The sequence below is a fragment of the Camelina sativa genome, chromosome 1, assembly GCF_000633955.1.
Source record: "Camelina sativa cultivar DH55 chromosome 1, Cs, whole genome shotgun sequence".
Classification (NCBI taxonomy): Eukaryota; Viridiplantae; Streptophyta; class Magnoliopsida; order Brassicales; family Brassicaceae; genus Camelina; species Camelina sativa.
This window is the reverse complement of record NC_025685.1, coordinates 14,651,500-14,676,213: the sequence shown is the minus strand read 5'-3', so window position 1 is coordinate 14,676,213 and position 24,714 is coordinate 14,651,500. Positions and strand designations below refer to the sequence as shown.

At 34.7% G+C, this 24,714-nt stretch overlaps 5 protein-coding genes and 1 long non-coding RNA gene across 12 annotated transcripts in view; 3 read left to right on the top strand and 3 right to left on the bottom strand.

The window, feature by feature from the left end:
- LOC104790826 (serine/threonine-protein kinase/endoribonuclease IRE1a-like) overlaps window positions 1-2,119 on the top strand; it is a 4,482-nt gene extending 2,363 nt beyond the window's left edge. Inside the window, exons 5-10 of one of the 5 annotated variants that reach the window (XM_010516638.2) lie at window positions 168-305; window positions 369-410; window positions 635-801; window positions 1,042-1,288; window positions 1,372-1,675; window positions 1,768-2,080. In XM_010516638.2, coding sequence (XP_010514940.1) covers window positions 168-305; window positions 369-410; window positions 635-801; window positions 1,042-1,288; window positions 1,372-1,675; window positions 1,768-1,914 — 1,045 coding nt within the window. In that variant the 3' untranslated portion in view covers window positions 1,915-2,080. Of the gene's footprint in view, window positions 1-12; window positions 411-634; window positions 802-1,041; window positions 1,289-1,371; window positions 1,676-1,767 lie in introns of all 5 variants that reach the window. The other 4 variants (XM_010516615.2, XM_019228189.1, XM_010516622.2 and 1 more) reach the window with 4 other exon arrangements.
- Window positions 2,335-3,044, bottom strand: LOC104708154 (eukaryotic initiation factor 4A-6-like). The gene has a single exon (XM_010424661.2). It carries the CDS (start codon window positions 3,042-3,044, stop codon window positions 2,376-2,378), a length of 669 nt encoding a protein of 222 aa, XP_010422963.1. The 3' UTR covers window positions 2,335-2,375.
- Window positions 3,321-4,865, top strand: LOC104708145. Its single transcript, XM_010424650.1, has one exon. The coding sequence runs from the start codon at window positions 3,321-3,323 to the stop codon at window positions 4,863-4,865; it is 1,545 nt and encodes a 514-aa protein (XP_010422952.1).
- On the bottom strand, window positions 13,129-14,847 carry LOC104790817 (eukaryotic initiation factor 4A-2-like). The gene is made up of 2 exons (XM_010516604.2): window positions 14,150-14,847; window positions 13,129-14,007 (listed from the first exon to the last, which is right to left on the bottom strand). The coding sequence occupies exons 1-2, from the start codon at window positions 14,711-14,713 to the stop codon at window positions 13,360-13,362; spliced, it is 1,212 nt and encodes a 403-aa protein (XP_010514906.1). The 5' UTR covers window positions 14,714-14,847; the 3' UTR covers window positions 13,129-13,359.
- Window positions 15,831-17,846, bottom strand: LOC104790805. 3 transcript variants are annotated; one of them, XR_768822.2, is made up of 6 exons: window positions 17,732-17,846; window positions 17,044-17,184; window positions 16,830-16,919; window positions 16,602-16,646; window positions 16,404-16,495; window positions 15,831-15,993 (listed from the first exon to the last, which is right to left on the bottom strand). It is a non-coding gene; the product is annotated as an uncharacterized LOC104790805 (long non-coding RNA). The 3 variants fall into 3 exon arrangements; XR_768819.2 differs by lacking the exon at window positions 17,732-17,846 and adding an exon at window positions 17,417-17,580; XR_768820.2 differs by lacking the exon at window positions 17,732-17,846 and adding an exon at window positions 17,417-17,580 and having other exon boundaries at window positions 15,831-15,983.
- LOC104790794 lies at window positions 22,417-24,246 on the top strand. Its single transcript, XM_010516582.1, has one exon. The coding sequence runs from the start codon at window positions 22,479-22,481 to the stop codon at window positions 24,186-24,188; it is 1,710 nt and encodes a 569-aa protein (XP_010514884.1). The 5' UTR covers window positions 22,417-22,478; the 3' UTR covers window positions 24,189-24,246.

The following is a 24,714-nucleotide window of genomic DNA, read 5'->3' as shown; positions in this document are numbered from 1 at the left end:
TCAAGTAAAGAAATCGCAAAGGGAAGTAACGGAACTGTGGTGTTTGAGGGTATTTACGCAGGCCGGCCTGTAGCTGTAAAACGCCTTGTTCGATCTCATCATGAGGTTGCTTTCAAAGAGATTCAAAACCTCATTGCATCCGACCAACACTCTAACATCATTCGGTGGTATGGTGTGGAGTATGATCAAGATTTTGTATACCTTTCTCTAGAGCGTTGCACGTGCAGTTTAGATGATCTTATCAAATCCTATTTAGAGTTTTCTATGACAAATATATTGGGAAACAACGAATCTACTGAAGCAGTAGCTTCATATAAGATACAAATGGATTCGTTGGAGGGAGTTATCAGAGGAAACAATTTTTGGAAAGCCGGGGGCCGCCCGTCACCTTTCATGCTTAAACTATTGAGGTTAATTTTGAATTCATGCTTTTCAATATATGTCATTATAATATTCTTGGATTAAGATTCTTGGATTAAGAGATGTTTCATTTGAACATCAAAGTTAGCAACTATTTGGTTTTTCATAAGTCTAGGCTATGTGATATATAATAAAATGCTAGATTAGTTTAAACCTTGTTTGCTGATTTACTGTTTAAACTTACATTCTTCAGATTGTTGGTGTTTTGATGCAGGGATATGGTGTATGGGGTTGTCCACTTACACAAATTGGGAATAGTTCATCGGGACTTGAAGCCACAAAATGTCTTAATTAGTAAAGAGATGACTGCTAAACTTTCTGATATGGGCATTAGCAAACGTATGTCTAGAGATATGTCATCATTGGGTCAACTTGCCACCGGTAAGTTTTCTTGATTATCTTTCTTTGATCCTCATGTTGGATATGTAACACTTTTAAAAATATGACTGATTGATCTCGTAAAACAAAATTAACACTAGATAAAAACTACATGATGGTATAAGTTGGTAAGGAGAACGCATGTTAGTGTCTGAGCGTGTTGTATGATCCTTGGTTGAATATGTGATTGTGCTTATGAATAGAGTTTCAAACCAGTATAAATATATTCTTTGAAAAATACAGGTTCTGGTAGTTCGGGTTGGCAAGCACCAGAGCAGCTTCTACAAGGTCGTCAAACTCGTGCAGTGGACATGTTCAGTTTAGGTTGTGTCATCTTTTACACGATTACCGGTTGTAAGCATCCATTTGGAGATGACCTTGAACGAGATGTCAATATTGTGAAGAACAAAGTCGACCTATTTCTAGTAGAACACGTTCCAGAAGCTTCAGACCTCATATCTCGTTTGTTGGACCCAAACCCTGATTTACGGTATTGTGATTCTCCTCTCTGATTGTTTAAATATTCACTCGACAAAACCTAATCTCTTATTATGTGTTGCTTGCTATTTGCAGTCCTAGTGCGGCAGAAGTGGTGGTCCATCCTATGTTTTGGGACTCGGAGACGAGACTGTCTTTTCTTCGGGATGCCAGTGACCGAGTTGAGCTTGAAAATAGAGAAGCTGATTCTGAAATCTTTAAAGCAATGGAGAGTACAGCTCCAGTTGCTATAGGAGGGAAATGGGATGAAAAGCTAGAACCTGTTTTCATCACAAACTTCGGGTCCTACAGACGTTACAAATACGACAGCATTCGCGATTTGTTACGAGTCATTAGGAACAAACTGAATCATTATCGTGAACTTCCACCAGAAATTCAGGTTTCATCTTATAATAATTGAATCCCTCAAACACCGTTCGTTACACACACGAGCTTAGACTGATGATATTTTGAAATTCTCTCATGTCTTAGGAACTTGTCGGAACAGTTCCAGAAGGATACGATGAGTACTTTGCCGTACGGTTTCCGAAATTGTTGATTGAAGTCTACAAAGTCATCTCTCTGCACTGCAAGGAAGAGGAAGTATTCAGAAAGTACTTCAAATGTAACATCATCTAAAAGACTGTTTGGCTTCCAGCACTCTATTTGTTTGTTAATTATTGTATTGTTTGTCCTTGTAGTGTCACATAAATTAACTACTACTATCTAAATGTTTAGCGTATAGCTTAAAAATGCAACATGTAGTAGTACTTATATATGTATATAGAGAGTATGTTTCTAGTGACGTATTCAGCAACCAAATAAGATTTGTACAATCGAAATGTTTCTCTTTGTTCTTCTTCTAAGAATCTAGTTAGAGAGAGTATTTACAAAATGGTTAAAGATTAAATTAGTAACAACTTCATTTTCCATTGTACTCGAGTTGGGTAATAAAAAACATTGCACTGAATATTAACTTGGAGTGTTTTCTTTTGATCACTTTTGTCTTACAAAGCGTCAACTTAAAACCATACCATCTAAAGGGGAACAAATCTGACAAAACATAGCTAGTGATACAAACAAGTAGCCCTTCTTCTTCTTCACAGCAAATCGGCCACGTTTTCAGGCAGCGCCTCAATGTCCACATTGTAGAACTTCTGAATATCAGACAGCACTGTTTCATCGTCATCAGTCACAAAGTTAATTGCAACACCCTTTGTCCCGAAAGTTCCACTTCTTCCGATACGGTGAAGGTAATTCTCTGGCTGAGTTGGGAGGTCATAATTTATGACCAGAGAGACTTTCTGCCGCACATCAATATCACGATCCAAGAGATCAGTTGTGATGAGAATACCAGAGGAAGACCTGAATTCTCTCATGATGATGTCTCTTGTGTTTTGGTCCATGTCTCCATGAGTTGCTGAGACTGTGTGGTCACGGCTTCTCATTTTGTCTGTGAGCCAGTCAACCTTACGACGAGTGTTGACGAAGGTGACACTCTGAGTGACAGCTATAATCTCATGAAGTTCGCAGAGAGTCGAGAGCTTCCACTCTTCTTTCTCCACGTTCACGTAGAATTGCTTGATACCTTCAAGTTTGAGCTCATCACGTTTCGCCAAGATTCTCATCACTGGTTTGCTCATGAATTTCCTTGTGATATTAAGAGCTTCTGGTGGCATCGTTGCTGAGAATACTCCAACCTGGTACTTGTGGTTGCTGGGTCGTTTTCTTAAGAATATAAACTGGTACTTGTGTTTGCCCGCACCCATATAAATATACATTCATATTTGTGTCAATAACAATCAAAAGAAGAAAAGAAAAAAAAAGTTCTCTGACAGAAAAAAAAAAAAGCAATCAAAAAGAAACTAGAGTTATAATCGTCTATTCTATTATTGTCTCATCCAGCTCATCCTCACACCCTCTCCCCCCGATTCGGTGATGCTGTTTGTTTTGCATGTAAAATGAAAGAGTATAATCGTCTTTTCTATTATTGTACCACATGTAAAGTAGAGATCCACAGTCGTTGTTATCAGTTGCTACGGAATATGAGACACCCTTATCACCCACAACATCCTCTCATGGGTGGCTACCGCTTTCATAGCGATGACGACAGCGATGACGACAGCGATGAAGATAATTCCTTCGCCCGCTCCGGTGTCATACCACCTTGCACTTGGTGTGGAGAAGAATTGTTTGAAGAAACTTCTCACTACGGATCTTATTACTACCAGTGTTCTCTCTGTAACTTTGGTTTGTGTACCCCTTGTGTCAAAAACTTTCCACTTCCTACTATATCCAATCCAAAAAGCCATCACCACTCACTAACTTTCCTTCCTCGACCACTTTTGGTTCCATGTGATGCCTGTGGGTTGGTAGAAAGATCGGACCCAAGTTATGTTTGTTTCCAATGTAACTATGTGGTCCATAAGAGTTGTATAAACTTACCACGCGTCATAAAACTCACCCGTCACTCTCATCGTCTTTCTTACACTCCTTTTCTCCCACCCAAAATTATATATTCGTGTCGTCTTTGCTACAAAACAATTGACAACAAGTATGGGCAATATTCTTGCAACGATGATTTTTGCTCTTATGTAGTCCATTCCAAATGTGCAACTCATCAGACAATATGGGATGGGAGAGAACTCGAATGGGAGCCCGAAGAACTTGACGAAACTGAAGATGTTGCGCCATTCAAGATTGTTGGTGATGATTTGATCAAGTATTTTTGTCATGAACATAATCTAAAGCTTGAGAAGTACAATGGTGTTCGAGACAAGGACAAACAATGTCAAGCGTGCATCCTTCATATCGACTCACGCAATTTCTACAACTGCACGCAATGCGATTTTTTTCTACATGAGGTATGCGCAAATCTTCCGCGAAAGTTAGATCATGCATTGCATCAACACCCTCTTTTCCTTGACCCGGTTCCTCCAAAGAAGTCCAATTTCTTGACATGTGTGGTTTGTTCTCGAGCGTTCGCTGGTTTCAGTTACAAGTGCGCTTGTAAGGGTAGCTGCAGAAGGTTTCAGGTAGATGTTAGATGCATCTTAGTTGCTGCTGATCACCCTTTTACCCACAAAAGTCATGAACGTCCCTTATTTATCCCTATTTCTACCGTGGACAAAAAGGCTTTATGTGGGGCTTGCAAGACCACAGGTGCTGATTTCTATCTACAGTGTACTCTATGTGATTTTTCTTTATGTTATAAGTGTGCCACCGTTCCAGATAAGCTACACTACAAATACGATGCACTTCCACTCTCCCTTTGCTATGGAGAAGCCTCAAATGAAACATATTGGTGCGAAGTATGTGAGGGAAAACTAGATCCAAGCAAATGGTTTTATACATGCAACAAATCTTACATCAATATCCACCTTAATTGTGTATTTGGATCCGCTGCTTATATGAAGTCAGGCTACACATTTTATAACTACCATGTGACGGTGAAAGTTCTATACAATAACTGTAACACTCGACCGATTTGCCGTCGATGTGATGGCCGCTGCTCGAGTTATGTATTTTTAAAGTTGTCTGATGGGACGAATTTTTGTTCTAATGATTGTTTAGGACTTTTTATTCGGTAACCTTTTTAACTTCTTTTGTGCAGTATTGGACATGTGTATGTGTGTGTCTGTATCATTGTGCGTTTTCCTGTGAAACTTGTATTCCCACCACTCTCGTAAAGAAAAAAAAAACATTTTCAAGTTGACAATTATCACTGTATTATCGTTGATATCTTATATAAAAAGGTCTAGGAGCACCGTAAAATTTTGGGATTTCGGCCAATAATGCCATTTTTGCTTAAAAACTTGTCAAAAATGTCAGTTTCGACTGAGTTCGTGAAAATGTCATTTTTTTTAGTTTGGGAGAGGTGATTAAAGACGAATTTGCCCTTGGCTTAATAGAAGGAAAACGTTGGAATTATTGATTGAGTTCGTGAGAATTTCCACCGCATGGGACAGAGATACGCGGGAAGGTAGACAAAAATAACAGAAAGACATATCCATCATCATTAGAATGTCTATTGCCAGTAGATTGTGTATGGACAAGTTTCATTAAATTGGCTATGGTCATATTGTAATAGAGAGATGACAATAAGGTAGGCAAAAAAACACTGCATTAGTTGTACAACCATATTAAAGATAGACACAAACAACATGAATACATGTCCATCGCTAGGATAGTGGTAGAAGAAACGGTAGACAAAAACAGCAGATATACAATTTCCACCGCATAGGACAAACATTAAGTGTTGTTTGTACAAAAATGGACTAATAATTATTGTGTGACTTGCGAATGGTCCATCACCGAGTGGACATCTACCTTGTCTGTCTGATTTGGTCCACCATGGCCACATCATTGTCAGTGAGTACCCCAACAACATTACTACAGTAACGAGAAATGAATATGTTAGTTAATCGATAGACAAACGGGTTTTGAATAACAATTTTCACAATCAACAATGGATTACCAAACATATATGAATATGTAAATGGGGACATGGTTGTGATGGACATTAATCATGCCTGTTTAGGTTTTTTATGTCCACTCCCAATTTTGTTCGCACAACAGGTTTTTAGATACAGTGGATCAGATCCAACATCAAAATTCTTTGTGTACCCCAATTTTGTCCGTCGGTGTTTTTTGTCCATTGCAAGTCTTTTGACCACACATGCATTGAAAATGATGTGCTTCTGGTGGACCAGATTCGACAACCAAAGTATTGATATCAGCTTTAGAAGATCTCAAAGATGAACAAGATTCGTTAGTAAAATGGAAAAGTTTGGTTTACCAGTTCTCTAGTCCACCGGATCTGGTCCATCGAGAGACAAAAGAAGTCTTGTCCACCGGACCGTGGATCTGTTCCACCGGAAATGCATCAAATGTGTTTTTTGAATCGCAAATTCTGGGCAGGTGAATCATATAGAGGTTTGAAAGAGATATGAAAATTTGAAGAAAGAGAGAATTGGATATGTGGAGAGATGGGGGTTTAGAGAAAGAGGATGAAGTTTTAGAGGTTTTGAGAAAAACAAAAATGGTGAATTAGAGAGAGATAGAGAGAGATTAAGAGAAATGGGAGAAGTGAGAGAAGAAGAGAGAAACAAATGAAATTGATGGGAGAAGGGCATAAGAGTATTCTTACATTTCCTTTGTGCCAGACGGGAAAAGCCAAACACAGAAATGGCGGTGAAAAAGATCGACACTGTTCATGGCATAATTGACTAATTTCTCTAAAAATTTTTCTCACGAAATGCCACATAAGCAATTGAGAGTGTCATCTATCAAGTTTATGTTATCTTTTTTTTTGCATTGAAGTATTCAAAAAAAAAGTTTTAAACAGTAACTAAATAAATAAAAAAATATAAATAAAAATTTACAATTATTAAAAACAATACTAGAAATATTTTTAGTAATAATAATATGATTCAACTATTAACAGAAAAATGATCATATTTCAAAAAATTTAATGTATTATTTAGTTTTAAAATAAATGTAAAACTATGATTTAGTTGTTATGCAATATCATTACAAGATCTTGTGTTGATTAGAAGAACTAGGGATTGGTCCAAATTATTCTAAGATATAGGACTAATATATAAGAAACAATAACAAAGATGAGTACATAAGAAAGTGTTTCGAATCGTTCCATAATATGATTGATTCGTGTCGAGGACTTTTCTCACCATTAGAGGAGTTAGATTCGTATAGAGAAACAAACTATTGTCAAGTTAGAAGCATGAGCGATAGATACCATTGAGTTATATAGGCTTTATTCATAGATATTGAGCAAAACAAAAAAAAACTTGAAAAGGATTTAATTAATGACTAAATTCTAAATACCATTTTTAAAATACCATTTTTAAAATACAAAATGACTAAATTCTAAATCTTAAACCTCAAATACTAAACCTATTGTAAAATAGAGAACCCAAACCTAAAACAAAATTCTAAAACCTATTTATATTCCTGAAACACGTCCAAGGACTAATGATGCAAATATGGAAAACTTTGAAACAGATTTGTAAATCTTCAAAACTTGTGGGAAAACTTCCAATTCTTCTGCTGGATGATGCATCGACACCATCACTAGCATCGATCGATGATGACTTCTGAATTCTCCTCTCAACTTCGTAACTCAGCCTCAATGCTTGATTAAGCTCCAAATATTCCTATTTAACTCCATTATGCTCTCATTCATGCTAAATCATATAAAGACTCAAAAAACTCTAAAAATACAAAAAAAAACTCTTTTAATAAGACTTATATCATGGCTAAAAACACCTAAAAACCATGATATATCACATATCCCTCCTGTTTAGGCTCAATTCCAGTTTCACCCTGAAAGACTTCAATGCCAAGGTCATAGGTGAGCTTACCAAGATTTGTCCTCTCGAACTTTGATGACATGGAGGCTTTGAAATCTTGTATAACTGTTAGTGTGTTCCCATTGATGAACAGATCATCGACATACACAGCAACAATAAGAATCTTTGATCCTTCAGACTTACGATACACTGCACTTTCCTTTGAACACTTCTTAAACTTCAGAATTTTCAGTATCTAATCCAGCTTGGTGTTCCATGCCCGTGGAGCCTGTCGCAAACCGTATAAAGCTTTAGAGAGTTTACCTTCGGGTTGAGACACATAAACTTCCTCGTTTAGCTCTCCATGTAAGAACGTTGTCTTGACGTTGAGGTGATGAATCTCCCAGCCGTGAGAATCAACCAAACCAACAAGTAACCTAATTGTTTCAAGTCGAGCTACCAGAGCGAAAACCTCATCAAAATCGATCCCTTCTCGTTGAGCATATCCTTTTGCAACCAAACGAGCTTTAAACTTGCTGATTGATCTTCGTTGAGAAAACCTCATCTTCGTTTGTCTTGATCTTAAAACCCTATTTAAGACCAATAACTTTAACTTCTCTTGGTCTTTCCACTAACTTCCAGGTCTTGTTCTTGTTGATCAAACTGATTTCTTCTTCACACGCCTTTGTCCATTCAATTAATCCTTTTGCATCTTCATAGTTCAATGGTTCATCATTGATAGATAGTAGAAGCCTCTCGCATTCAATATCTGCTAGAAGTGCATAGTCATCAAGATAACTAGGACGCTTGACTTGTCTCTCTGATCGTCGAAGCTGCTGTTGTTGCGTAAATTCTGTAGGTCCGTTGTCAGCTTCATTATCATCTCCATCAGATTCTTCATGATCAATTTCTTCCTCTTGCTCCTCTTGAGCTTCGTTTTCATGACTGTTCTCTGTCTGATTGTTCATATATGGTCCCTATCCTTCATCTATTAATCCTCCCCAAGTCATACTGAACATACCATGTGCTTTTTCAACAACCACATCAGCTCCCTTCCAATTCCAACCATCCTTTTCATTGAAAACAACATCTCGACTTACAACAACTCTCTTTGTTGTTGGATTATAGAGCCTATAAGCTTTTGTTCCTGGCTCTATCCCGAGATGAACAATTGTCTGAGACCGGTCATCAAGCTTCTTTAAGTTTACTGGTTCAACTTTCATATGAGCAAGACATCCCAAAACACGAAGATACTTTATACTCGGTTTCTTGTTTCTCAAACACTCATAGGTTGTTTGATTTTTTAGCGTTCTTGTGGGAACTCTGTTAGTCACATATGTAGAATGCCGAACTGCGTCGCCCCAAAGATAATTTAGAACTCCCATAGCTTTTAAAATGCTCTTTGGCATCTCCATTAACGTACGGTTCCTCCTTTCAACAACTCCATTTTGTTGTGGTGTGTAGGGAGCTGTCAAGTGCCTTCTAATTCCATTTTTCACAAGAATTTTGAAATTCTCCTGAGGTAAACTCCCCACCTCTATCAGAACGTAGAGTCATGATCAGCTTATCACACTCCTTTTCGACAAGATTTTTAAAACTTTTAAACTTCTCAAACTCCTCACTCTTCTCCTTTAGCAGTATAGTCCACATATATCGAGTGTAGTCATCAATTATCACACACACAAACACTCGGATCATGCAGTGTCAGATAATTCTTCCTCATTCTGACATCGCAACCATGCTATGTTGCTTGTCCTAAGCTAAGAATGTTATTTTTAAGCTATAGAATGTAGTATATATCGCTTACTAGTTATTGTTCTCAAGTCTTTCCTTCAAACAAGATCGATCCTTTTCCGCTGATGTCAACACATGATCCATCTCCGAATTTTACCTTACCTTTGATCCTTTCATTCAACTTCGAGAAGAATGAATTGACTTCAGCCATGTGATTTCTTGCACCATTATCTAAATACCAAGTTCCTTCTTCGATTTTTTCTTGCTCGAACTTCTTTGGTAGTATATTCTTTTCATTAAGAAACATGATTTCATGCATATATAGGTTTGCATCTGCTTCTACTGTTTCTGTCTTGTTTACATCTTGATGATTTTGTTTTCTTTCAGGACAAGCGGAGACATAATGTCTCGGTTTATCACATCGAAAACAGATCAACACTTTTTCTTTCTTCTCCTTGATCTGATTATGTTCGGTGTGATTTAAAGTGTGATCCTGCTTATTTACTCTTCCTCTGCCTCAACCTCTGTTTCCTCTTCCTCCTCGTCCACGGCCTCGTCCTCTTGAGTTCCCAAAACTCGATTGATCTGTTCTTGCATACAACAGTTTATCTTGACTTTCGTCCTGCTTACCAATATTGAGTATCCTTTCTTAATAAATTTTAAGCCTCTGATGATGTCTTCGTATCCTGTTGTATTAAGGTCAAGAAGATGTTCCAAAGATGCTACAAACTGTATGTATTTATTTCTTGGTAGACTGCTAAGGAACTTCTTCTCCTAGCTAGTGATGTCGCTTTTGACGAGATCTGGGATAACTCGCTGGCAAAGTGGTCGATTGTATCTGAATCCATCATCTTTAGCTTCTCGAAATCAGACATCAGGGTTTTGTAGTCGTGCCTCCTTGACAAGATATGCTCCTAGATTCTGGTTTTTGATCAAGTTCAAAATATCTCTTGGAGTATTTTGATCACCAACCTAGATTATAAGAGATATGGGTATTGACTGAAAGATCCATGCTGTCACAATATCGTTCTTGTCAGCATCGGTTGAACCTGGTTCTATCGTCTTCCAAACCTTGTGTACGTGCAGCACAATCCTCATTCGCATAGCCCATACTGGTCTAATTCGTGGCAGTTAGCATAGGGCATTTTAGCGATGAAGGAGCACTCTCCTTGCGTGTGATGTTTGCTGCAACAATTTCTTCACCGTCTGCCATGCCTTGGCCGATGATATGTTTAAGGATCGATTGTCCTTAAAGCTCTGCTACCAAATAAAGTTTCTCAAGCACACAAGTGATTTAACGAAATAACTCTTCTTTATTGATGTTAAGAAATATGACTCAAAAACTAAACACCTCACAAGCTCTTTGTGCTTTCTTAAGGATTGTCACAACTCAACATACTTATTTATAGAACTAGATAAGGGCCCGCACGACAGCGGGTTTTAAAATTGTTGAAGAAAATAAATCTTAAACCCTATATAATTTTTTAAACACATATATATATATATATAATTATTTCCTAAAGTAAATATATAAATAATTTTAGTTAGAGATAAAAATCATATTTGTATTTACCTTCATACATTGATTTATATTTTTATATTTTAAATATATTATAACAGTTATTACAATAATATAAAGCAAAATTATACCCCACTAAAACTTTTGCCAAATACTCATCATTACAAATATTATTATTGTCAAATTTCAAGAACATTTCTTAAATTTTATTTTGCTTTACTTTCATTTTGGCATAATTGTAGTTCTTATAATTATTAAAATTGTTTTGTGACATACTTTTTTAACCATCAATTCTTTTACTCCAAAGATATTTTGGATGAACGACTAGTTAAAATTATCTACTCGAGTACAATGATTTTATGACCAACCCAATAAAAGTTTTTAATTAAGAAATTGAAAGAAAGTTAATATAACATAAGAAAAGTAAAAATTTGAAAATTATAATCATGAAAGTATATATAAGTCTTAGATCATTCAAATATACAAAATAGAAACTTTATAAACAATCCATAACATGACATATGTCATAATCACGTTAAAGGATCGATGACCTATTTACTCCTCAGAAGTATCGCATTGTACCAAAACTACTTAGAACTATGACCTCGACTCAAATATTTTCGAATCGTAAGTTCTCAACTTATTTCTACCGGAATCAAAAGTTCTCATATATTTCTCTATATACATGGGTTTAAATGGTTTACGAACCAAATCAGATAAAAAACCACATAAATCCGGTTTGAAACCAATTTTAAAACGGTTTACCGTTCTAACTTCCCAAATTTCAAAATCGTTTCTCAATTACTCTTTCAAGTAGCTTTTGTTTCAATAATGGAATCATTGACATTATCTAGAAGAGAAAACTCTAAATTTTGACCAGAAACACCAACCATCAAATTATCTTCGAAATTTATAATGTTACTAACTGTAGAATCACTTTTGGAACCTCCATTAGTGTCTCCATCCTCGATTAATTTAGCGGGCTTTATATACTTTGATTCCCTTTCATTGCATATTGATCAAAGGGTCAATTAAAACATAATGTGCACTCAACCACGATCTAGTGGTATCGTCGTAACACTTCAGGATCAAACAATATACTATGAAACTAAATTATGACCCGCGGTACACCGCGGTGCAAATTATTTATAACTAAAACATTTAAATTATAAATTTTATTTGTTGGTTAAATATGTTATAATTATATAATAGTTTTTAATTTTATGATTTAAAGTTTAAATCATATAATACCGCAATATAATTTGTTTTTTACATAATAATTATTTAATCAATTTTAATTAGATATGTCTATTCTCTGATACTGATAATGTTAACAAAATAATGAAATGTTAGTTTACCCATGTAACACCAAATTAATGATATTTTAAATTTATATAAATATCGACAAACCCATCCCGCTATATAACTCCGTCTCGAGATATTTTAACTCGCACTATATAATCTTAATTTTTTATATTTATTGTTTTGTATTATAAATATTAGCTTGAGATGCTATGTTATTTATTAAGATTTCTATTATGTTTCAAAAATAATAATTCTTTTGACATAACTTATATTATTCTTTTTAGATTTTTTATTTCCTATTTATTGATTAATAATAATATACATGTTTAATGAATATTTTTTTTTGGTTTATACATGTCAAAATCTAATTGAGAAAACATGTATAATATAATTACCGTACAATGAAAAATATATTAGCTTTGTTATTTTTTTTTTTAGGAAATTTCTTTTTAGATATAAACATGTAAATTTTATGTAAGTTTAATGTTATTATATTAATTAGCTGTTTTGAAAAATAATAATTTTTGACACATGTCAACATCTCATGAGTATACTTGACACGTGTCATGATCTTGTTAATGGCTAACTTTGAAAACCCAACTTTATATAATAAGATAGAATCTTTTACTAATCATATTCCTATTAGAACTAGATACCTTCTAACTCTGAATAGGATTATGATGAGCCTATCTTTATCCAATTTGATAAGGATACTTAGGCTCGAAGCAATGTTGACGCTTATCTAACAGGACAGACGATGGTTTAAAGATATTAGAACTGATGCAGGACAGCGTTGATTTGGGATCACATTTTAACAAAAAGATTAGATATTGACGAAACTATGAATATTTTTCAACTCCTCTTCGACCAGTCTTGTTCTTCAAGGATATATCAAAGGTAGATCCTGATGTGTTGTAATCAGTTAGTTAATTGACTCACCTCAAAACCAATACACACAAAGATATATACATTGACGTCCCTGCCCTACATTAAATCAACGTCTCAAGGGAGAGAGAGAGATTCACATAATCTTGTTAAATTCGAAAATCCAGCATGGTAGTCCTCTCATGAATTGTATATAAAGCGTCAAATTAAAACCATATTATCTACCCGTAAGTCGGTAACTCATACCTGGCAAAAAAAGAAAAGAAAAAGGGGAACAAATCTGACAAAACATAGCTAGAGCTAGATACAAACAAGTAGCCTTTTCTTCTTTCACAGGAAATCATTCACGTTTTCTGGCAGCTCCTCAATGTCCACATTGTAGAATTTCTGAATATCAGACAGCATTTTTTCATCGTCACGAGTCACAAAGCTAATTGCAACAGTACCCTTTCTCCCGAACTTTTCACTTCTTCCGATACGGTTAAGGTAATCCTTCGGCTCAGTTGGGAGGTCATAATTAATGACCAGAGAGACTTTCTGGAGCACATCAATATCACGATCCAAGATATTGGATGTGATGAGCTTACCACCTGATGAAGACCAGAATTCTCTCATGATGATGTCCCTTGTGTTTTGGTCCATGTCTCCACGAGTTGCTGAGACTTTTTGGTCACGGCTTCTCATTTTCTCTGTGAGCCAGTCAACTTTACGACGAGTGTTGACGAAGATGACACTCTGATCAGTGATAGCTAGAAACTCATAAAGATCGCAGAGAGTGTCGAGCTTCCAGTCTTCTTTCTCCACGTTCACGTAGAATTGCTTGATACCTTCAAGTTTGATCATCTCATCACGTTTCACCAAGATTGTCACTGCTTTGCTCATGAATTTTCTTGTGATATTAAGAACTTCTGGTGGCATCGTTTCTGAGAATACCCCAACCTGAGTCTTAGGTGGGAGATACTGGAATATGGCATAGATCTGCAAATTCCACCCGGAAGTACAACATATATAACCAAGTCATATTGATCACATCATGAGTGTATAATAATAACAACGTAATAACCATATATACCAGTAGGGATACATATAATCAAACTTGGTAAAGGTAAAGATCACAAACCTGATCCCTGAAACCAAGGGAGAGCATTTCATCAGTTTCATCAAGGACAAACATCGTGACGCAGTCAGTATTAAGATATTGTCTTCGAAACATGTCCATAACATGACCAGGAGTTCCAACCAAAACATGAGTACCAGCCTTGAGAACGGGAAGATCCTGACGGCCTCTATGTCCACCAATACAGGCGTGAACCCTGACGCCAAGGTATTCACCGAGGGCAACCAGGCGCCTCTCAATCTGCTGAGCAAGGTCATTGGTGGGGGTCAAAACGAGAGCCTGGCACTGAGCAAGGGTATAATCAAGCTGCTGCAAGACGCCAGAGCAGAAACTAGCGATTTTTTTAGTACCAGGCCGTGCCTGGTGGATCACATCAAGACCCTTGCAAAAGGGTACAATTCCTCTTTGCTGAACAGCATTAGGCTTTTCGAAACCGCAAGCATAGATACCCCTTAGAAGATTCTCTTGCAAACCCATGGCATCAAAGCTCTCATGGACCTCATCATATGAGGTGAAGAACTCATCATCATCCTCTCCCTCATCAAATTGTGTACCTTCAGGAGCCATACTGGAGCTTAAGTCTGAATAATCTGGAGGCCGCCGGAGAGAAAGAAACCCACGATGAATTTGTTCAATCTCCTCTTTGTTTTTTTTTTTTTTTGTTTTTATCTTTTTTGCGTTTTTGTGTGGAGAAAGTCGTTTGATTAATCTAAGAATATATATATCATTTTTACATTTATTTTAATGAGACCAAGCATCATAGCATATATGTGCATCAGCCATCAGTGCATCGCATAGGGAACTGAATTTATGTATATAAAAACTAAAAATGTATAGACTGACTTTACATGATCGGTAAAATCCAAAAGAGAACGGAAAAATCGAGACTAGTGATAAGATTGCATGTACAATGGAAATGGATTAATTATTGGTCAGAAAACTTCATAATCTTCAAACGTGGATCCGTCTTTGTTAGTTGATTCCATTTATTTTATACCCATGTTACAGCACGTAATATTATACTGATCGAGTTATATCTTATATGATATCACAAAGTTTTATCTAATTTTGCGAAACAATGCAACATTTGACGACGCTTTATTTCTGTAATATATGTGTCCTCTTCATTTATTTTAAACGTTTCTAAATATTTTTCCTTTCTTTCAATTTTATTTATATCTTAAATCACTACAAGAAAACAGGCAAATAACGACTGCACTATTAGTTATTATTTAGTCGCTAAACGGTGTGTTACGACTAAATAGCGACGAAAATCAGTAGTCGTAAATCGAGAGTCGCTAAAATAGATAGTCGTAAAATTAGTCGCCAAATAGCAACTACATTACGACTATTTTGCATAGTCGTAAATTTAGTCGTAATATAGTCACTAAATTTAGCGACTACATTACGACTAGTTTACGACAACGCAAAATAGTCATAATGTAGTCACCAAATTTAGTGACTAATTGATGACTAATTACCGACTATAGTTGTATTTAAGTATTTATACATTATTGTATTTATACAGTATTTATACAAATTATATATATTTTATTAATTGTTTTAAATATATTTAAATTATGAATAATGTTTTAAAACATTATTTTTAAGCACTATATTTATGATTAATAAACCATGATTACAAAAAAATTGTATTACAAAATAAAATTAAAAATCATAACTAAAAATAAGAATACTTCATCCTCCTCAAAAAACATAATTAGAAAAATAGATGAAAAACTACATAATAAATGGTTTGTCGCACATTCTCAATTGCTTTGTATTCCATCATTGAAGCCTAGGTAGTTCCCACTAATGTTCCAAGAGCAACTCATTTCTTCAAGTACCTTCAGAACAAACAAACAAAAAAATGTATCATGGGGACTCATTTCCCATTATCAATATAACACGATTTCAAAATCGAGACTAGAAATGAGAAACCATCGGGACAAGCAATTCACTATAACTAACATGTCTTCTAGCTTAAAAACTTGAGTGTGAGTAAGAAGAACGACAATGGTGACTCTAGTTAAAGAGTGCATATAAAACAGGTGTCTAGAGATCGGTATTACCAAATAACTCTTGACAAATTCAACAAAAAGCCTCACAAAAATTACAACAGAGGCTTCTAAACAAATGACTCTTTTGACAGATTTAATAAAAGTCTCACAGCAATAAGTAGCAAAGTATATATATTGTACCTTAATAGCAAAAGATACAATAGGATAAGAAAATGTCTTAACCAATGAAAGTTTACCTTACGCTCTGAAATAAAGTTGTACATCATGAGCTCTGTCTAAGAGTGTGCTTGGCTGTGGCTTTCTCTGTAAGCCAAACATCATCTTCGACCTAAGAACAATAGGACACTGAATCAGATGGTTTACGCATGCAACAATGTGACTTCAAAGAATTGAAGAGTAATACAAGAGTAATAAAATAAACATAAGGGTTTTACCTATCTTCTTCCAGCCAACCGCTTTCAAGCTTCTCCAAATCCAGTCTATTGATCACAAACAACAAAATAATATAGTAAACAAAAATCACATGTTCAAACCATAAGCTTCAAAGACACAAACACAAACACCAACACACACACATACCAGATTTTATCATATAAAATCACCAAAACTGAGGTGACTCTGTGAAAGAAGTGATATGCTTTTAGAGAGCTTAGTTTGAGTACCTTCGGTGACTTTGGTGACACTGAGGAGAGCCGAGTTGAGCCTTAAGTTCTTTAAGCCACAAGACTCAACCAAAACAGCTGACACTTGATCTGAGAGAAACCCACCAAAGAAAGCAAAAAAAAAAAAAAAAAATTTTGCACATAAGTACTCAAGAATTCTGAAAAGATGAAATAACAAAGCAGTTCCAGGATTTTTGAAAGAAAAGAAACCCACCTCCATGGAGACCAAAACAGATGGAGCTAGACATTTGAAAGAAATGACAAGAGATATACCCGCGTGGCAACAAAGCTATTGATGCGCTACTCCTTCCCTCACTTCTCCTTCATCATTCTTCTACTTCTTATCCTCCCTCATCTGCAATCACACAAGGGATGAGAGACGCAACAAGGCAACTAAGTGGATCACATCAGCATTGGCTACCGATATCAAGCAGATAAATCAAACTCGTTTTTAGCAGAATCAAAGTGAAAATCCATGCTCCTACAACGGAACAAGAAAAAGATAAAAAAGGATAACAAATGAAAGCAACTACTAAGCCTTCAAGAACGTCGGAGAGGATAGGTGTGAGAGCAAAAATGAACTTGACCCATTGTTGCTTGATAGAAAAATTGATTCTTTAGTCGACCCAAGTTTTCGGCTGTGCGCCGGAGAAGCACACGACTTGAATCGAAGCAGATCTTTCCCGGTTTTGAGATCCCAACTTCTAATTTCGTCGATAAATCCACGGCTTAGCTTTTTCGTCTTCTATGCCGNTCGTCTTCCTCCGCTTCACCTCTCAGCTTCTTCTTCTTATATGTCGTCTTCAAACCAATTCGAATATTAAGGTCATTACAACCGTAGACCAGAAACCCTAATCCCAAAATCAGATTTAAAGGGGGGAACAGAGATAGAAAAAACTGACCTTCTCCCACGGAAACAAGTTTCCCTTCTAGATCTGGAGATACGGTCGGAGGTTTGGCCGTACAAAGTCATCGCGATTCGAAGAAATGAGAGTGAGAGTTTCTCCGAAAGAGTTTTGAGAGTGATGATGATTTTTTTTTCTAAGTGTAGTGTGAAGAAATAGAGGCACGGGTTGGTGAAGGTTTCTTTGTTGGGGAATTGAACCCTAAAACCTAAAAACAAATTATAATTTACTCTGTAACTACTCTAACCACTAAAAGCTAATATATTCTGTATAGACTGTATTATATACCCCTAAGGTTCTCAATAAACTAATTTCTAGGGTTTAGATTTCCTCCAGCTACCACCACTATTGATCACCGGCCGTTGCCACCACCGGTCTCCGGTCGCCGCCACAACCGGCCATCGACATCTAGCCACCGGCCACTAATTTCCGGCCATCGATGTCCGGCCACCGATTTTCAGCCAACCTCCAGCCACCAATTTCCGGCCACCTACCTCTGGCTACCAGCCACCGCCACCTCCGGCCTCCGGCCGCCACCACCTCTGGTTGTAATCCCGGCCACCCACCCTCCAGCCACCATTGCCACCAAACCATCAAAATTAATTTTTCCTACCCTTCATGTTATTCACTTAATTTTTCAAAATAATATGCTATATTCTTAATTATATATGTAAATATGGCTAGTTGGAAAATTGACCCTTCTTTGTTTGTTGATTTTTTTTCTTTTTTTTTGTTGGCCAATTTTCAATTCATATCAAAATCCAAAGTGGTACAAAAATCTCTCAAGGCCCAGACTAAATGATATAGTATTTAAGTTTTTTTTTTGTTTATCAACAATTAGTTTCAGATTTTAAAATGACTAATTTAATAAATTTTATAAGTAATTAGTTTTTGGAAGTATTAAATTATATATATACACTAAATAGTTTTAGATTAGATTTAATTTTATACACATAATGGTTATATTTTGGTTAAATGGTTTATAATTTAATTTCTATATACTATACATTATAAAAGTTTAAAATTTAGATATAAGGTTTAAAGTACAGGTTTGGGGTATAGGTTTATGATTTGGGATTAAGTTTTGAATTTATGACTTATGAATTAATTTCTAAGATTTAGAGTTTATGATTTAGGTTTTGGGGTTTGGTTAAGGGTTTGGGGTTAAATTTTAAAAATTATGATTTTCTTAAATAGCGACTGATATGCGACTTCTTAGCGACTGTTTACTATAAGTCGCATATTAGTCGCTAAATTGGTGACTATTTAGCAACTACATATTTCGGTGTGCAATATAGTCATAAAATAGTCACTAAATTATGACTAAACTAGCGACTAACATATGCAGTCGTTAAAAAACGGCTAATATACAACCAAATATTTGTAGTCGTAAAATAGTCGCTAGATAGTCACTACTTAGTTGCCAAAAATGACGACTACATATATAGTCGCTAATTGTAGTCGTAAAATCCATGTTTTCTTGTAGTGAATGGTATATTGTGTATAGTTTGTTTTCCGATAAAAACTTACATTGCTACAAGAATATATTCTTTCATCTTTTGTTTTTTTTAAATATCTAATGAGACACTACAAAAAAACAAGCTTTTTACGACGAAGTACAGCTCTCACAAATTTGCGGTAGATTTGCGAGGGATTTACTAGAAAACAAAAAACTATAGCACATCCCTCGCAAATTTGCGAGGAACTCAGTCGTCGCAAATCCGCTGTTCAATTGCAACGGATTACGACAAATTCGCTGGGAAGGTCCCTTTCCTCACAAATCCATCGCAATATTGCGATGATTTTGCAAGAACATACTCCATAGCAAATTTGCTATAGAATTGCGACTGATTTTCGAAAGCCATAGCAAATCCATTGCAAAGTTAGGATAATAATTTTTTATAAATATTACAAAACTTAATAGAATTATTCTGAAATACATTTGAATGTGTTCATAAGGTGAATTTACTAACTTTTAACATTATTTTGATGGTTTTTGCAAATTAGATATTCTACGTTTGCGACAAATTTGCGACGGATTTGCTAAAGTCATAGCAAATCCATCGCAAACTACTCAATACATAGCAATTCCCTCGCAAATTACAACCCTTAACCCTAAACCCTAAACCCTAAACCCTAAAGACTTATTACATTACTATTAATGATTAAAAAAGATGAATCCAAAATTTATAATCAAAAATAGCATTGCAACACAAAATTGTTAGAGAATTGGACAATTTGGCAAATATTTGTCTCAATGTAATGAACATATATGTGATATAGTGTAGAACATCATCATGTTTAGAGTAAGATGCAAAATTGGACAATTTTGGAAAGTTTGATGATAGAAAAGAGTATAATGAAACCATTGGACCTTATAATATTCTTGAAAGTTAATTTGACTAATTTGCTACAATCATTTTGATGGTTTTTTAAAATTAGATATTCAAGATTTGCGACAAATTTGCGACTGATTTGCTACACCCATAGCAAATTAATCGCAATACTATCGCAAACAACACAAAACATAGCAATTCCCTCCCAAATAAAAACTTTAAACTACTAAGACTAATTACATTACTTACTATTAATGATTTAAAAATGATATAATTCAAGAATTATAATCAACGATAGGGCACTAATGACAATTGCAATTACAGCTTTAATTTGCATAAGTTTTCAAGGTTTAATTTTAATTACAAGTTTAATTTTAATTACAGGGTTTAATATTAATTAAGCTTACCAAAATCAAAATTTTAATTTTTTATACCGTTATTAGAATTTGCGACGGAAATATTAATTGCAAATGTATCGCAAATTTGCGAGGATTTACTAGATACATAATTTGCGAGGATATTGCTAGACAAATAGTTCCTCGCAATATGCGTGAGATTTGCGAGGGAAAATTATTCCTCGCAAAAATTGCGAGGGATTTGCAACATTGACCAATTTGCGAGAAGCGATTTGCGAGGAACGGACGTACCTCGCAAATCTCTCGATTTTGCCGATTTGCGAGGGATTCACGATATATATGTCCATCGCAAAAGACATGTTTTCTTGTTGTGAGATTATATATCATATAACCTAAGATTAAAAACACAAATCAAACTAATTTAATGATATATAAAATGTTCTCATAAAATTTTACATTGTTACAAGAAGATATTCTTAGTTTTTTAGTTTTAACATCTAATATATATATATATATATATATATATTTTAATGAAATCATATACCATCTAACCTAAAAATAAAAACAACAGAAGTTTAGAGATATATAAAATGTTCTCATACTTTTTAAAGTAAAATTTAAAATCAAATTAATTTATGGTAGACTAATTTAAAAATATATAATATGTTCTAATATATGAAAATCACATATTATTCAATAATCATATATATAATGTATTAAATACATATATAACTTCAATAATTTTTAATATTGTATTTCATATTACATAAGTTATAGTTTGATTGTCTTTAAAAAAATGTTTGTAATAAAATAAAATAAAAAAAGATAATTGACCATAACATAATGGAATCATATTTTTGCCATCATTCTATCTCCATTGATTTATCACCCCATCTAATAACCCACAAAATAGTTTCAAAAAAGAATTTATTGTTAATTATACTATCTATTTTCAAATGATTAGAAATATAGATAAAATATAAGAAATAAATTTATAACTTAGCTAAACTTATAATATTAAATATATGATAAATTCTATGATATGAGGCATATTTTTGTATGCTTTATTCCTATCTTTCTCCTTACTTAGCTTTAAAATAATTGTTATACATAAAACTGTTAACAAATTTTTTTTTTTGGTGATATCGTTTTAATAAATATATATATATATGACAACACAAAATCATAAGGCCTGATTCTTTGCTTATTGGTCCATTTGATATTATTATGTGAGCTGACAATAAAAAAAACGAATAAATTCAAAAATATGTATTTACTATTAATTATATCTAACTAAGTTATATATTTCGATATTTTATAATTTAAATAAAAAAGTGTATTATTTACATTTAGAACATTTATTTTTTATATATTTTTATGATTATTAAAATTAGTTAACATAACTAATTATATAATAATCTGTGCCTATGCAACGGCTAATACCTAGTATAATAGATAGGAGATCACTCTAAATACAACATCGCTGGCATTCGATTCTTTGAGTTAGTAACGTAATTGTAGCTTCCTACCATCTACTGCCAAGACAAATATAAAACACTTTTTCTATAAGTAGATCGAAACAGCCTGGAGACAAAATATATTTCAACTTATTAACAGCCTGTTTAGTTGTTGTCATAGTATTAGTATCACACAATTATTTCATATACGGACAACCTAGAGATATGTTTAGGGAGAAGTCAGCCATAGTTTTTAATCACAAGTTGCGGATAAAAATTGATTTTCTGGGTCATTCTAGAATATATAAATTGAACATCGTGGTTTGTTCACATATGGACAGTCTAGGAGACATGTTTGGAGGAACAAATAAGTCATTATAACTTTTTATTATTATTATTTGTAACCAGTTGCATATAAAATTATATTTGGGTCATTCTTAAGAATATAAACTGTTACCTGTGTTTGCCCGCACCTACATAAATATACACTCATATTGTATCAATAACAATCAAAATAAGAAAGAAAAAAAAAAAGTTCTTAGACAAATAAAAAGAAAGAAAAAACAAACAAAAGAAGCTAGAGAGAAAAAGAATCATGTCTTATGGTCAAGAGGAAGAGGTGGTATGCCGTATGTCTCATCCAGCTCATCCTCACACCCTCTCTCCCCGATTCGGTCATCCGGCTTGTTTTGTATGTGAAGGCAATAGAGGAGAAGTGTATAATTTTCCTTTCTATTATTGTACCACATGTAAAGTGGAGATCCACATTGTATGTAATCAGCCGCAATGGAAGATGAGGCACCCCTATCATTCACAGCATCCTCTCATCCGCCATACACATCATAGCCGCCAAGATGATTCCTTCGTCCGCTCCCATGTCATACCACCCTGCACTTGGTGTGGAGAAGAATTGTATGAAGAAACTACTTATTACGCCGGATCTACGTACTACCGATGTTCTCTCTGTAACTTTGGTTTGTGTATCACTTGTGCCGAAAAATATCCACTTCCTACTATCTCTAATCCAAAAAGCCATCACCACTCACTAACTTTCCTTCCTCGACCACTTTTGCTTCCATGTGATGCTTGTGGGTTGGTAGAAAGATCGGACCCAAGTTATGTTTGTTTTCAATGTAACTATGTGGTCCATAAAAGTTGTATAAACTTACCACGCGTCATAAAACTCACCCGTCACCCTCATCGTCTTTTTTTCACTCCTTTTCTCTCACCCCAAACTATATATTCGTGTCGTCTTTGCTACAAAACAATTGACAACAACTATGGGCATTATTCTTGCAATGATGATTGTTGCTCTTATGTGGTCCATTCCAAATGTGCAACTCATGAGACAATATGGGACCGGAGAGAACTCGAATGGGAGCCCGAAGAACTTGACGAAAGTGAAGATGTTGCGCCATTCAAGATTGTTGGTGATGATTTGATCAAGTATTTTTGTCATGAACATAATCTAAAGCTTGAGAAGTACAATGGTGTTCGAGACAAGGACAAACAATGTCAAGCGTGCATCCTTCATATCGACTCCCACAATTTCTACAACTGCACGCAATGCGATTTTTTTCTACATGAGGTATGCGCAAATCTTCCTCGAAAGTTAGATCATGCATTGCATCAACACCCTCTTTTCCTTGACCCGGTTCCTCCAAAGAAGTCCAATTTCTTGAAATGTGTCGTTTGTTCTCGAGCGTTCGCTGGTTTCAGTTACAAGTGCGCTACGGGTAGCTGCAGAAGGTTTCAGGTAGATGTTAGATGCATCTTAGTTGCTGACAGTTTCACCCACAAAAGTCATGAACATCCCTTATTTATCCCCATTTCTACTGTGGACAAAATGGTTTTATGTGGGGGTTGCAAGACCAAAGGTGCTGATTTCTATCTACAGTGTACTCTATGTGATTTTTCTTTATGTTATAAGTGCGCCACCATTCCAGATAAGCTACACTACAAATATGATGCACTACCTCTCTCCCTTTGCTATGGAGAAGCCTCAAATGAAACATATTGGTGTGAAGTATGTGAGGGAAAACTAGATCCAAGCAAATGGTTCTATATATGCAACAAATCTTACATCAATATCCACCTTAGTTGTGTATTTGGATCCGCTGCTTATATGAAGTCAGGGTACAAGTTTTATCACTACTATGTGACGGTGAAAGTTCTATACAACAACTGTAACACTCGACCGATTTGTTGTCGATGTGACGGTCGTTGCTCGAGTTATGTATTCTTAAAGTTGTCTGATGGGACGAATTTTTGTTCTAGTGAGTGTTTAGAAATTTTTATTCCGTAACCTTATTAACTTCTTTTGTGCAGGATTGGACATGTGTATGTGTACTGTGAAACTTGTATTCCCACTACTCAATAATAAGAACCTTTTCATGTTGACAATCTTATATAATAACAGAAAGGTTTTGTAAATTTGGCACTCTACGTTTGTGACACATGTCATTCTCATTAATTTTAAATTTAACATTCTATTTTCTTACTTGACTTTATTTTATTTGTATCTTATTTCGTTTATAATTTGTTAAAAAAAAAAGATAATTGTTGTATAGTTTGCTTTTAGATTTTTTCAACATTGTTACAAAATTATATTCCTTCCATTTTTTAGGTTTAGCATCTAATATATTTCATAATGAAATCATACACCATACAACCTAAAAAAAAATTCTGATCAACCCAACTAAAAAATATAAACAAATTGAAACTAAATAAAAATAGAAATGGTTTCAAACTTTTAAAGTAAAAACTGAAACCAAATTAATTTATGATAGACTAATTTTAAAAATATATAAGATTTTCTAATATATATATAT

Excerpts from the sequence above, each read along its gene's own strand:
- LOC104708154 (XM_010424661.2), bottom strand. The coding sequence starts at position 3,044 with ATGGGTGCGGGCAAACACAAGTACCAGTTTATATTCTTAAGAAAACGA.
- LOC104790817 (XM_010516604.2), bottom strand. The coding sequence starts at position 14,713 with ATGGCTCCTGAAGGTACACAATTTGATGAGGGAGAGGATGATGATGAG. Across the intron at positions 14,008-14,149 it reads CCCTTGGTTTCAGGGATCAG|ATCTATGCCATATTCCAGTA; the intron begins GTTTGTGATCTT and ends TGGAATTTGCAG.
- LOC104708145 (XM_010424650.1), top strand. The coding sequence starts at position 3,321 with ATGAGACACCCTTATCACCCACAACATCCTCTCATGGGTGGCTACCGC.
- LOC104790794 (XM_010516582.1), top strand. The coding sequence starts at position 22,479 with ATGTCTTATGGTCAAGAGGAAGAGGTGGTATGCCGTATGTCTCATCCA.